Source organism: Rhinoderma darwinii, chromosome 12 (genome assembly GCF_050947455.1).
Source record: "Rhinoderma darwinii isolate aRhiDar2 chromosome 12, aRhiDar2.hap1, whole genome shotgun sequence".
Taxonomy (NCBI): Eukaryota; Metazoa; Chordata; class Amphibia; order Anura; family Rhinodermatidae; genus Rhinoderma; species Rhinoderma darwinii.
Genome location: NC_134698.1, coordinates 68,279,494 through 68,292,985, shown reverse-complemented (window position 1 = coordinate 68,292,985; position 13,492 = coordinate 68,279,494). Strand labels below are relative to the sequence as shown.

Sequence of the window (13,492 nt, the reverse complement as noted above, 5' to 3'; positions counted from 1 at the left end):
GTCGCTTAGAAAATGGCGGCACACAGTTTAGGAGGTTTGAAGATTCAAACCCTTTCTTCTCCTGGCACTAGCCAGAAGAAGGGAGGGGGGATTGTGTGAGGACACTAGAGAGAGTGTGTCCACCCCAAATTTGCAGCATAAATCAATGAGGTTGCTTTACAACAGTGACCATGCTGCAATTTTGGGAACTGCTCCCTCTGGTGCCCAGCACATGGAAATGTTATAAATTAGAATCTAATTTATAATATTTCCTGACTTGTGAAAAAATTAAAACTATGTGTAATCACACAAATACTAATTGTTTAAATGAAAAAAAAAAATATTTCCAGCGACACATTCCCTTTAATGTGTCTAGTGCTGGGGGGAAGTCGCTTTTACTGCGCCAATTCCGATTAGTTTGCCTGCACAATAACTGGAATCACTTCACCACCTGTAAACATGAGGATCCAGGTGGTCGGACTGAGCCACTGAGCATGTGTAACCATCAGCACTGGACACATTAGGTGGAGGTTCTGAGAGGGAATCAAAAGAACACCAGGGGGCGTCATAAAAAGGGTGTCACAGCATTATCTAGAAAGGAACATTTAAAAAAAACAACAAAAAAACCAATTTGTAATATTTAATACAACCCCCTTTAAAAATGAAGACACAGGCTATTGAGATATTATTAGAACAGCCTAGCAATAAAGACCATCACTATTGTGACATCACCAAAACAGAGCACAGCCTAGGAATAAAGACACAAATTGCTGTGAAATCATTACTATAGAAAACACAGCCTAGAATTAATGACAAGCATTAACACACGGACGTCAACACAATAGAACACAATGTGTAAATGAAGACACAGGTCCACATTTATCAAAAGTGGCGTCATTTTAGCCAATTTTTAAGTTAACGGTATTGGCTGCTTCCCTCATTACCATAGACTTTGAATAGAGTGGCAGAACGCATGCTTAACCGCCGCTCCACGGATTCAGGCAAACGATACAGCTATTGTGTATAAAGAATACAGAACAGCTGTATCTCAAAAACGAAAGTGAATTTTATAATAAAAATGAATTAAGAAGTTACACTAATAAAACTGACTGATATAAAAGCCCTCAAAAGGTGTACATAGCCTTTAATATGTCACTATTTTGGAGAAAATGCACAAAGAAAAAATTGAACAATGCATAGAATAAAAGACAAAGGCCAATGACAGTATTACAATAGAACACAGTCTAGCAATAACGACATACACTATTGTGACATCATCACAATAAATCACAGCCTATATACAAAGGCACAGGCTATTTTGAAATTATCAATATAGACAATAGCCTATGGATAAATACAAAACTATTGCGACATTATCACAATAGAACACAGTCTAGGAATAAAGACAAACACTACTGTGACATAACTGTAATAAAACACAGCCTAAGAATAAAGGCATTCACTATTGTGACATCACAATAATAGAACATAGGTGGCAAATAAATACAAATAGTGAATAGTGTGTGATAAAATCACAATACAACCCAGCCTATAAATGTAGATAGAGACTAAATCATCACAACAGAACACAGCCTAACAATAAAGACAAACACTATTGTGACATCAACACAATACACTACAGCCTACTCTGGAATCATCTTAATAGAGAACAGACTAAGAATAAAGATAGAGACTTTAGTGATATCAGCACAATAGAATACAACCTAGAAATAACACAATTGTGACATTAACACAATAGAACACAGTCTATGAATAAAGACAGTCTTTTCTGGCACCATCAAAACAGAACAAAATTTATAAAGACAAACACTATTGGGAGTGGCACTCATCTCACTCTTGGAGAGTTGTAGGACTAGAAGAATGTGTTGAAGGGGACCACCTACTGTTTGCACCGGAGCCCTGTTTTTGCCTATCTCCGAACTGCACAATGACAGTCATATGGCTCATGATCACGCTTTGTCAGAAACCATCGGTGGTCACATGCTGTTCATCAGTCATGTGTCGCTGCAGCCACTCGTTGGCCTCAGCGGTGATGCTGACATAATAGGCCTGCAACCACTACAGGAGTTTCCGAAACTGGAGCGGTGGAGAACCGGGCAGCGCTGGAGCGGGCCTCAGTACCTGATAGTTTATAATTTTATACCATTCCCTGCCCTACTGCAGATAACTCCTATAATCGGCCATGTCGGATAAGAAATATGTCCCCTGTGGCTGCCTCATAACCCTCACTATACCCAGTTTTATTCACTTATGACCAAGAAATAAATAGGTGACCATGGGGGTCCCATATAGAACATTTGTAAGCAAAAAAACAGACCACCTTCAGCCGGAGAGAATTGCTGGAGTCTAGTCTTGGTTTTTCTCCAGCTTTTGCAGTTGCTGTTTGTTTTCCATGTTGCCACTCCCACAGATTCCTGCGACTAGCCACAAGTATGTGTCTCTCAAAGCAGATTACGGATGCTAAGCGAATCATTGCTAGAGTAGAAAGATTAAAGAGCTTTTCCAAGACGCCCCATAGATTGCAGCAAGGCTGCGCCATCCGGACAAACCCTGTTCATATGCTCTATTATGGTATATAGATGTCATAGAGTGGGGTCCCCTTTTTAGGACCCCTCTCTATGAGCCAGAGCTTGCTCTTGCAGATTGACTGTCCATGTTTTACATGTAAGGGTATGTGCACACACACTAATTACGTCCGGAATTGACGGACGTATTTCGGCCGCAAGTCCCGGACCGAACACAGTGCAAGGAGCCGGGCTCCTACCATCATACTTATGTACGATGCTAGGAGTCCCTGCCTCGCTGCAGGACAACTGTCACGTACTGAAAACATGATTACAGTACGGGACAGTTGTCCTGCAGAGAGGCAGGGACTCCTAGCATCGTACATAAGTATGATGCTAGGAGCCCGGCTCCCTGCACTGTGTTCGGTCCGGTACTTGCGGCCGAAATACGTCCGTCAATTACGGACGTAATTAGTGTGTGTGCACATACCCTAAGTGTATGTTCACACGCAAAGTCAAAAACAGCTGAAAATGACCGAGCTGTTTTCAGAGAACCTGAAAAAGTTTTTTGGAGCTATTTTTCCATTGACACAATCAAAAACGTCTCATGAAGTCACATGCTCCTTTTTACGGGGTGTTTTTTACTCCCTGTTTTTTAAAACGGCGGTGTAAAAAAACGCCCCGTTTGAACAAAACGCCATTTTTTCCATTGAATTCAATGGGCAGATGTTTGTAGGTGTTCAGCTACCGTTTTTTCAGGCGTATTTCGAGGCATTTACGCTTCGAAATATGCCTGAAAACACAGCGTGTGAACATACCCTAATAGTACATTTCTCCTCTGGTGGTCCGGTGTGGCTAATGGAATTTAAATGACACGGCACTCCATGGTACGGTAGACCTTATTTCAATAGGATAATTAACACCTTAGCGCATAATCACGTACATGCAAAGCATGGAAAGGAAACCATTTGCGCATTCCGCCATTCATGTACGTGATTGTGCGGACACAGATGTGCCTACACGATCACCACGGAAGCCCGGCTGTGAATGACAGCCAGGCATCCACTGCAACGGCTAGGATCAGAGAAGCCTTAAATGCCGTGGTCAATAGTGACTGCGGAATTTCAGTGTTTTGACAGAGGGAGTGAGCTCTCTCTATCAGCCATCGGCAGCCTGGGATCGCCAGCTGCCGATGAGTTGGCATGGCAGCCAGGGGCCTAACAAAGGCCCCCAGCCCTGCCTATATGCCTATTAGGCCGTGCCAGAGGCATGGCCTAATAGATTGGTTGTCAGTATTAGGCTGGATTCACACGAGCATGTTCGGTCCGTAAAGGACGGAACGTTTTTTGGCCGCAAGTCCCGGACCGAACACACTGCAGGGAGCCGGGCTCCTAGCATCATAGTTATGTACGACGCTAGGAGTCCCTGCCTCTCCGTGGAACTACTGTCCCGTACTGAAAACATGATTACAGTACAGGACAGTTGTCCCGCAGCGAGGCAGGGACTCCTAGCGTCGTACATAACTATGATGCTAGGAGCCCGGCTCCCTGCAGTGTGTTCGGTCCGGGACTTGCGGCCGAAATACGTTCCGTCCTTTACGGACCGAACATGCTCGTGTGAATCCAGCCTTACTCTGACAGGCAATAATGCTTTGGTATACTAAGTATATATCAGAAGATCGCATAATGAATTTCCCTAGTGGAACTAAAAATAAATAAATAATTAAAACAGCTAAATAAAAAGTATAAAAAAAAAAAAGATTACAGTAAAAATAAATACTGGCACCAGGTTTCATCCTTATTGCGCCAGGTAAATAGTTTCAAAGGTAATATAGGTCCTCTGGCAGCTGTTTCATTCAAGACAATGTGAGGACTCTGGTAATACAGCAATGATGCATCTTCCTCCTATAGCCCATGCTATATTAAAGGGGTTTTACCATAATTATTATTTATCACCTATCCACAGGATAGGTGATAAATATCTGATCAGTGGGGGTCCGACCACTAGGACCCACACCAATCACAAGAATGGGCTTACTTTGCCGTTCCTGGGAGCACCATGGTATTCGAGCGGTACTGCGCATGCTCGACCACTGCTCCATTCATTTCTATGGGGCTGTAAGCGCTATCTTTGCAAGCCCCATAGAAATTAATGTGACGGAAACCTAGCTAATGGTTTGTTTGTCACCGTTGTGACAGAGTTCCGTAGTTTTTGACGGAATCAATAGTGAAGTCGACTGCACTATTGATTCAGTCAAAACAACGGAAACCTGTCGCAACGGTGATATACGGGAACTTTTAGCAATGTTTCCGTCACCATTGATATCAATGGTGAGGGAAACGGAAGCTTAGGTGTCCGTTTGCCTTTCCGTTGAGGGGCTAACCCGACGGAAACCTCAGACGGAACCCCTGAATGGAAGGGCAATGCTGATGTGAACAGGCCCTTAATGACGAATATATGGAATCAGTTGGTGTAAATCCAGCTACGGAAACTGTTTCACATGGACAGGACTGATGTTTAAAAATAAAATAAAGAATTGGAAGGAAAAAAGTTATTTTGGAAGTGTAAATTATTAATTAGTAGACTTCATAGACTTCTCTACCTCAGAGATCGCTCACACTGTGGGACCATTTTCTGGATCACAGGGCTATTTTACTGAGGAACTTAAAGGCTATGTACACATTTGCAAACTTTTTTTTTTATTAAAATGTGTTTGTTGCAACTTCATAAATTACTTTTTATTAAAAATTATTTTTACTATTTGAGATACAGCTGCTTTTTTACCAATACAATAAACCACTATTGTGAACTCTTTTTATTAGGCGGAAACACCTGAGGTTTTTATTGTACTTTATTGGGCATTGAAGTAGAATAAATTGAAAAGAAATCGTAGAATTTCGCAGGAGCGGTAACATATATGATATATAAGGTAACATCTTATTAATACATGCTAGTATTGTGCGGTCTCCTATATCAGACTTCATTGTGCCGTGTTTCCAGTGCAGAGCAAAGCCTAAGTTCACATTTAGGGTGTACAATACGGGAAATTCCCGCAATATATACGTCCAACCAACACATCAACTGTCATCAACCAGGCGTATGCCAAAACCGTGTCTTCATTATACCTTGGCTCAATTGCACTAAAAAAGCAGTTAAAAGTTTTTTTCGTTTTTTTTTACTACGGCGAACATATGCAACTATTTTTTTTTTAAACGGTCTCACTAAATCTAGTCTAAAAAAAAAAGGCCATTGTTGGACCATGAGGCCAGTGAAAAATCATGCAAGAAACTACTGCAACAGAACAGTTGACTAGTCTAACAAAACGCAAGAAGGAAATCCCGTTCCATTTTTATAAAAAATTTTTTAATAGATTTGTGACTGTACCTTTTCTTAGTCTCATCGCTTTCCTAACTTATGTGCGTCCCAATGCTTTCGGAAGCTATAGAACCCTTTTGGCGTTGTCAGTTTTTCGAACAAGAGAGTGGATCTTGGCACATGAAAGGTTTTTCCACTTCTGTTACCTTTTTGGCAAGAAACGTGTGGAAAAAATGATTACGCCCGTGACCAACTATCCGAACTCCCTCTGGTGTTAAAACTTCAGCTGTATTTGCGCAGATTCTATTCTTTAGCCGACATATCCTGCCGTGCACACATGCCGGTCGCAATGCCATTCTGTATGACCTGGGGCAGGACGGACAGGTACAATCATTTGGCGTACCATGGCGTACTAGTGTAGCCTGCGATATATTCTGAAAACTGCCAAATAATGTCAACAAATCACAAAGATTACAACTTGAAAGCCAAGACCTTGTTTCCGACACAAACAAAAATGTTGAAGGTGTCAAAAAAAAGTGTCTGGGATCTTTCTGAATATTTTCAATACAATTACACTGGCAAACTGGCGGAATTGTATTGATAAATCTACCAGAATGTCTTTCTTGCATTGTCTCTTGAAGGAGTATACCCAAAATCATAAATTATCTCCTGTCCACAGGATCGATGATCATTTTCTGATCGCTCGATTGTGAGAAAGGGGATCCCGAACCCCCAGATGCTCCTCACTACTCTACCGCAGTGAGGAGGACATTGAATGAAGTGGTGGTCGATCATGCGCGCTGCTGCTCCATTCAAAGTCTATGGGAGTGACAGAAACAGCAAAGTACAGCACTCGGCTGTTTCCGTCATTCTTGTGGAAAGTGAATGGAGCGGCGGGCGCATGTTCAACTGCCGCTTCATTCAATTTCCTCCTTACTGCAGTCATGATTTTGGGAATACCCCTTTAATGCTAAGTAAGGGAAGGGACAGAGACAAGGGCTTGATATAGTACCACCAGTAGCATTTAGGTTAAGGGTAGCACCTGTGGCACAGTCTGCATGTTGTTTTTCACTTGTCCTATGACGTGGCAGCTGCATTGTACATCATATGTTAGGCTACATCTGTGTTCGTATTTCCATTTTTTTGTTCCGCCATCATAGCATCAAAGATGGACACGAACGGCGTTCCAAAAGACACGATATCAGAGACCAGGAGCAAAAAAAACAGCGCAGCATGCAACGCTCTCCAAGATGGAAAGCCGAGGGACCCAACAGCGATCTAAAAGACATATCAGAGGCCAGGAGCGGAATAAAAAACAGTGCAGCATGCAACGCTCACCAAGATTGAAACCCAAGGGACCCAACAGCGATCTAAGACATATCAGAGGCCAGGAGCAGAATAACAAACAGTGCAGAATGCAACGCTATTTTTTCCAGTCAAATGATGGACACCAAGATGGAAACCCGACGGACCATATTGAAGTCATTAGGGTTCGTCGAGTTTCCACGATGGTGTCCATCATTTTAATGGAAAATATAGTGTTGCATGCTGCGCTGTTTTTTCCGCTCCTGGCCACTGAGAACGTGTCTTTTGGACCAAAAAAAAAGTTTTACCGGCACAATAGGCAGTGACTTATCAAAACTCTCTACTGGAGAAGGCACAATGAAAACAGTTGAGCTGGCAGTTAACACCTAAGGTCCTATTACATGGCCCGATATGGGTGTGCCTCGTTGATCAATGCTTGGTTATGTATGGGCACGAGCGATCGTTACAATCCTATACATTTCCATCATGACGGCAGCACATCTCCCCGTTTACACAGGGGAAGATGTGCTGCCGACAGAGATAATATTTCATGCTTCATAAACAATACAATTAGCCGAAGAACGAGCGTTTGCTCATTCATCAGCTGATCGTTGCCCTGTTTACACAGGGCAATGATCAGGAATGAGCGTTCATATGAATGCCCAAACATTGTCCCGTGTAAAAGGGCCTTTACTGTAATGCACCAGATATACCCGCATGATGATGTCTTGTTGTATTGTATTCTCAACGTCAGTATTTATCCACCTGTATTCTTGTAAAGGAACAGGGTAAAAATGATATACTATGGTAAGCTTAGGGTCCGACCATAGGCACAACACAGATTATAATTTTTACCTGTACTGTCCCTTTAATGTACTTGGACTCCAGTAAACATCTAGCCTTATCTGAATGGAAATCCCTACTATAATTTACTTTTAATTGCACTTGGTTCACCAATGTATGTTATATCTTTTCTTACGATGGCATGGTGCTTTACAAATAAACATATACATATATACTTATTAAAGTGTACGGTATTCAGTAAGTACCAAAGAAGGGCTCCCTAAATTATAAGCAATGTTGGAACAAAAAGCAAGGAGTACATAGACATTTTGGAATACTATAAAAAGGGAACAAGTTAGATCTACTTTGTGAATACATTATGCCCTAAACCGGTACAAATGTGCTATGTTCCACATTAATTCGACGCGCACCAGCAAACATAGCGGGAAATCATGCTACACATAGAAATATACAATCATTTCTACATACAATTTTTTGTCTGAGAAATGTTTTACAACAGTCAGAATATGAATAGTGAAGAAAGCAAAAAAAATATTTATAAAACAAATAAAAAGTCAAAATCATAGCCGATACATTTGTAACAGATAAACTATATATATATATATTTACATAGAAATGCACCTCCCGCTATAAACCAAAAATATATATAAAACAAAAACCAACAAGACAGATGTGACGAATCCCATGTCACATGTAATTGTTTGAACTTTGGTTTGGTAGCCATACAGGCCTCTTTTTAAAGTCTAGGCTTTCTTAAAATGCTTGGAGTTGTAGTGCGCCCTCATATCCTTCCTCAAGTTAAACTTTGCACCGCAGACTCCACAAGTATACAGGTGGATATCCATATGTTGCTCTAGAAGTTCATTATTGGGGAAGATCTGAAAGCACAGTTGACATATCGTTTCTCCATCCGCTAAGTGGGAGATCATGTGACGCACGTGATCATGTTTGCGAAAATTTCCTTGGTCGCAAAGCGAGCAAACGTATCTAGCCATGCCCGTGTGCATGTCATTATGAAGCCGGAGTTGGCGCTCCCGTAAAAACTGCTTTCCACATATTTGGCATGAAAACTGTTTCTCTTTGGTGTGTACGGTATAATGTTCCCGTAAGTGGCAGCGCTGGAAAAAGCCTTTGCCGCAAATGTCGCAGAAATGTTTTCTCCGATGATCTTTATCCGTGTCATCAGAAACAGAACTTCTGAAGACTTCATTGTCCAAACAGTGGGACATGTGCTCTACCACTAGATTCTCAGCCTCAAAGCGCTGCCCACAGTTGGGGCAACGGTAAGGGCATGAGGAGTTTTTATAAATCTGTTTGGACGCACCAATGCCCCCTTCATTTAAGTCATCCCACATGTCTACGAGCACCTCTCCCATTCCTGATGTCTCCTCCATGCCATCTCCAAAGTGCATCCTCTCGTCAACGTCCCTCCCATTGTTTTCGACACCCTCCTGAGCTTCTCCACATCTTTGGGCGTGTTCTTGAAGTTGTCTACCTTTTACAAGAATTTGCCCACATTTTCCACATGCACATATATTTCCGATATGTTGAGATAGATAGTGGGAGGAGAGGTCATGCTCAGCGACGGTCACGCCACACAGTTCACATGCCATGTCAGATGTAGCCTCGCTGGTCTCCGCACCATCTTGATCCAGAAAGACAACACCTTTTCTACAGCTTCCCAATGCTTGTTGTAAATTAACAGATTTCTCATTTGTACTTTTATATTGTTCCCCGACGTAGTAGCCGGCAAGAGCCTCATCCGCTTCATCCTCCAGATCGTCAATGTCCGACGATTCAAAATAATCTTTATCGGAGATTTTCACGATATTGATATCATCCATTTCCACAATGGAGTTCTCATCAGATTCGATTTTTATAATGACCGGATTTTTCTCAGTAGGGTCTATGGTTGTGTTTTTAATTTGGTCTAAAGTGACAGACGAGTTTTTTGAAGACAAAGATGCCTCCATGCACTGACTTGAGTCTGCTCTATGCATGTTGTCTTGGGTTGGAGAAAACTTTGAGACCGGTGATTCGCTCCCGCTCTGGCTCTGATCGTTGCTCGAGTTTTCTCTATTCTGGAAGAAATGTCTATTAGTACATGTTTGGGAGTGCTCATCAAGAAGTTTTTCGCAACTGAATGCGAAGCCGCAGCTCTCACAGGTGTAGCTACGTCCGAAGCGTCTGCTCCCGCGCTCTCTCGTGTTTGACATTTTTAGGGAAGGGGTTTTCTTGCAGATGTTTTGCATCTGTTTACGCAATGTAGGTGGCACACTGTTTTCGGTTTGGTTTTCAGAAACCGTGTTTACAGGTAATGCCGGCTCCGAGGAACACTGGCTTGGTTCCTCACCACTCTTTGCAGTGGGTTCCTCATACATACGGACACCAAAAACCATCTTACTACTCAGGCTACTTGATGCAGAAGAGGAGCATTTAATTGAAGAATCAATATCCTGTATGTCTTCCAAGCAGTCAGGGATAACATAAAGCTGCAAGTAACTCATGGCATGCTTCAATTGTTCAAAATTTCCCGGTGCTTTAAGGATTTTACCCAGATACATGAACTGTAATATGAGGTCAAAACATTCGGCACTGATCTTGGTGTTGGTCAGGTTGATCTGTGCCATGGTGTGCTGATGATTTATGAACATCATTTTAAAATAAGAGCTGCAGGCGGCAAGGATGGCCTTGTGGGCTTGGAAGTAGGTATCATTGATGGAGATACAGCAGTCGCAGAGGAATCCCCATTCTCTCTGGTTGTACAGCTGCTGAAGAACGTAACTACAGTGGCTTGATTTTCCCATCATGACGTATTCCAGAGATTCCCTTATGAAAAAAAAAGAAAGAGAAAAAACAGTTATATAACTTAATAACGGGGTACAAGATGGAAAGATCTGTCCACCATGAGTAGATGAGTAGTTGGAGCCGAATGGTTTGTCCCCATAGACGCACAGACTATAACCATTATTTATATAGAGGCGACATAAGCGGTTTTCTCTGTAAACACGTCATCCACTCACATTATGTATGGTCATCTTGGCTAAAGCCTAAAGGCCGGTGTAAAAGGACCCTAATGTGCTATGCTTAAGCAATTTTGATGTGTCAATCTTACTGATGTCATCGCTATGGTCAGTGATTGGGATGACATCATTGATGTACCATTGTAAACAAAGACAGGACATTTTTTTAAAGGCTTTTATTACCCCTTTGAAACATTGCCTATGTTAGGATCACCCCAAAGGTATGAGAGGTTTCAGGACTACACGTACATCTCACCAGACTATAGGATGATGCTTATCGCAGCATATAGTCGGCGAATGGTACAGTTTATGGACACCGCACTTTATCATCCGTTCTGAATGACAATGATTGGGAACTACAGAATGAAAGGGTAAATATCACAATGTCCCTGCTTATAAATTGTATGCAATGTCTGACCGCACAACCACTTGGGTCTCATGCATATGGCAATTGAGAGCATACTTTATGTGTCCTTATTACAGATCCTAAATATGGCCATAGGCATTAGGCCTAAAAGGGGTATTCCCACCTCACACATATGCCATAAATGTGCGATTGGCGCAGGTCTCAGATGCTCAGCTAAGTCCATAACCCCCATAGAACAGAATGGAGAGCTGCTCGCATGCGTGAACACCTCTCCATTTCGTCTCCTCATGGAATTACTGGCCATAAGCCGCCTCACTAGGCTGGACAGGGGGATATGCCATAAATGTCTGAGATGGGAATAACCCATTAAGGGGAGCGCAAACTTGTGTTGCCACTCATGTAAGGGTTCCATCAGGGTGCAGTCACACGCCGCAGATTTTGTTGCAGAAGTTTTCTCTATGATTGAAAATCAGTTCCATTGATTTGAACGCGTTTTTTCTGCAGCAGGTGCATGGATTTCTGCAGGTTTCAATGAATGGAACTAATTTTCAGTTGCAGAAAATTTCTGCAATGAAATCTGCCACATGTGACTGCACCCTTACGGAGAAGTACAGCCTCTGTGAACTGCTGTACAGGCTCTGTCGGACTCTGCGTATACAGAGATATTCTCCCCTAGGAGTGATGCATACATTACGGTGTAAGCAAGGTATATATGGAGTCTGATGGAACACGCCACCATTTTTATTTCTGTCCTGACCTGTATGTAATTCGCCTAAACCTCTGTATACTTCCATATAAGACTGGAAGCATAGGGAGGAACAATAACACCCCGTGCACTTTTATGGCAGCCTTTTTACGGCTTTGCTTTACGGTTGTTTGAGCATGTCCCCCCTCTAGGACCTCAATACACACTATGCACCCCCTGAAGATAAGGACGGAGGATGAGCCGCTCTAGTAGTGGGGTCCCCCCTCTAGGACCTTAATACACACTATGCACCCCCTACAGATCAGGACTGGGGATGAGCAGATCTAGTAGTGGGGTCCCCCCTCTAGGACCTCAATACAAACTATGCACCCCCTGAAGATCAGTACTGGGGACTACCCGCTCTAGTAGTGGGGTCCCCCCTCTAGGACCTTAATACACACTATGCACCCCCTACAGATCAGGACTGGGGATGAGCAGATCTAGTAGTGGGGTCCCCCCTCTAGGACCTCAATACACACTATGCACCCCCTACAGATCAGGACTGGGGATGAGCCGCTCTAGAAGTGAGGTCCCCCCTCTAGGACCTCAATACACACTATGCACCACTTGCAGATCGGGACTGTGGATAATGTTAGTACACAGGAGGTGCTCTGTTATATGATTATATAATTATTATACCAGGAGCAGCCATCATGATCTCTGTACCCTGTCAGTCCTATGATGTGACACTAGCAGAGCAGGAAAGGATGCAATGTCCCCCCCTCCTCCGGTTGTCATCGCATGACGTCACATCCCCCAGACAGCCAATGGCAGAGCTCGTATGAGTTGCAAGTTGCTGGTCGCCACGGCCTGTCAATCAAAACTGCAACCCGGGAACAAACCCTGAATATCCCGACAGTGGCCACCTATCGTGATAATCGCAGTCTGCCTATGGCTAAAATGTGCATCACACACAATACCATAGAGGATTGCAGCGCCAGCCGTGTGTGATCATTAATATGTACGCTGTGCACGCCTCGCTCATGGAAAACAAGCCATCAATGCATTCACATGGTGCTAATAACAGAGGAAGTATCATCTACACCCACCTTCTCATGAGCTCCGGCTGCAGGCAAATATGGCTGTTCTTGAGTCCTGGACACAGCCTGGACTTGCTGCCAGTCCTGGTAATGACAGTGGATGTGAACCCTGATGCCCACGAGTGGGGGAGCCGCCCCCCCTGCAGCAAGAACCCCGAATCCCACCCGATGATGACCCCCCGATCAGTGACTCAATCACCGAGTCCCTCGCTGCCCCGGGAGCATTGAGGGGAAGGGGAGGCTACGCTGCGCTTCTTCCGTCTATGTCTGCGCTGATTACGGACGCCCCCTGCTGGACACGGACAAGTTATACATACTGTAATTACTATATGGGAAATATACGATAGTAATGATGGTAAAGCTGTCACAATGTATCAGGGAATTGCATA

The 13,492-nt window shown here is 43.2% G+C and overlaps 1 protein-coding gene across 2 annotated transcripts; it reads right to left on the bottom strand.

The window, feature by feature from the left end:
- Positions 1-4,555: 4,555 nt before the first annotated feature.
- ZBTB1 (zinc finger and BTB domain containing 1) lies at positions 4,556-13,432 on the bottom strand. Of its 2 annotated transcripts, none has more exons than XM_075843775.1 (2): positions 13,113-13,432; positions 4,556-10,757 (listed from the first exon to the last, which is right to left on the bottom strand). In XM_075843775.1, exons 1-2 carry the CDS (start codon positions 13,118-13,120, stop codon positions 8,672-8,674), a joined length of 2,094 nt encoding a protein of 697 aa, XP_075699890.1. In that variant the 5' UTR covers positions 13,121-13,432; the 3' UTR covers positions 4,556-8,671. The 2 variants fall into 2 exon arrangements, with proteins under 2 accessions (XP_075699890.1, XP_075699891.1); XM_075843776.1 differs by lacking the exon at positions 13,113-13,432 and adding an exon at positions 12,703-12,786.
- Positions 13,433-13,492: the final 60 nt, after the last annotated feature.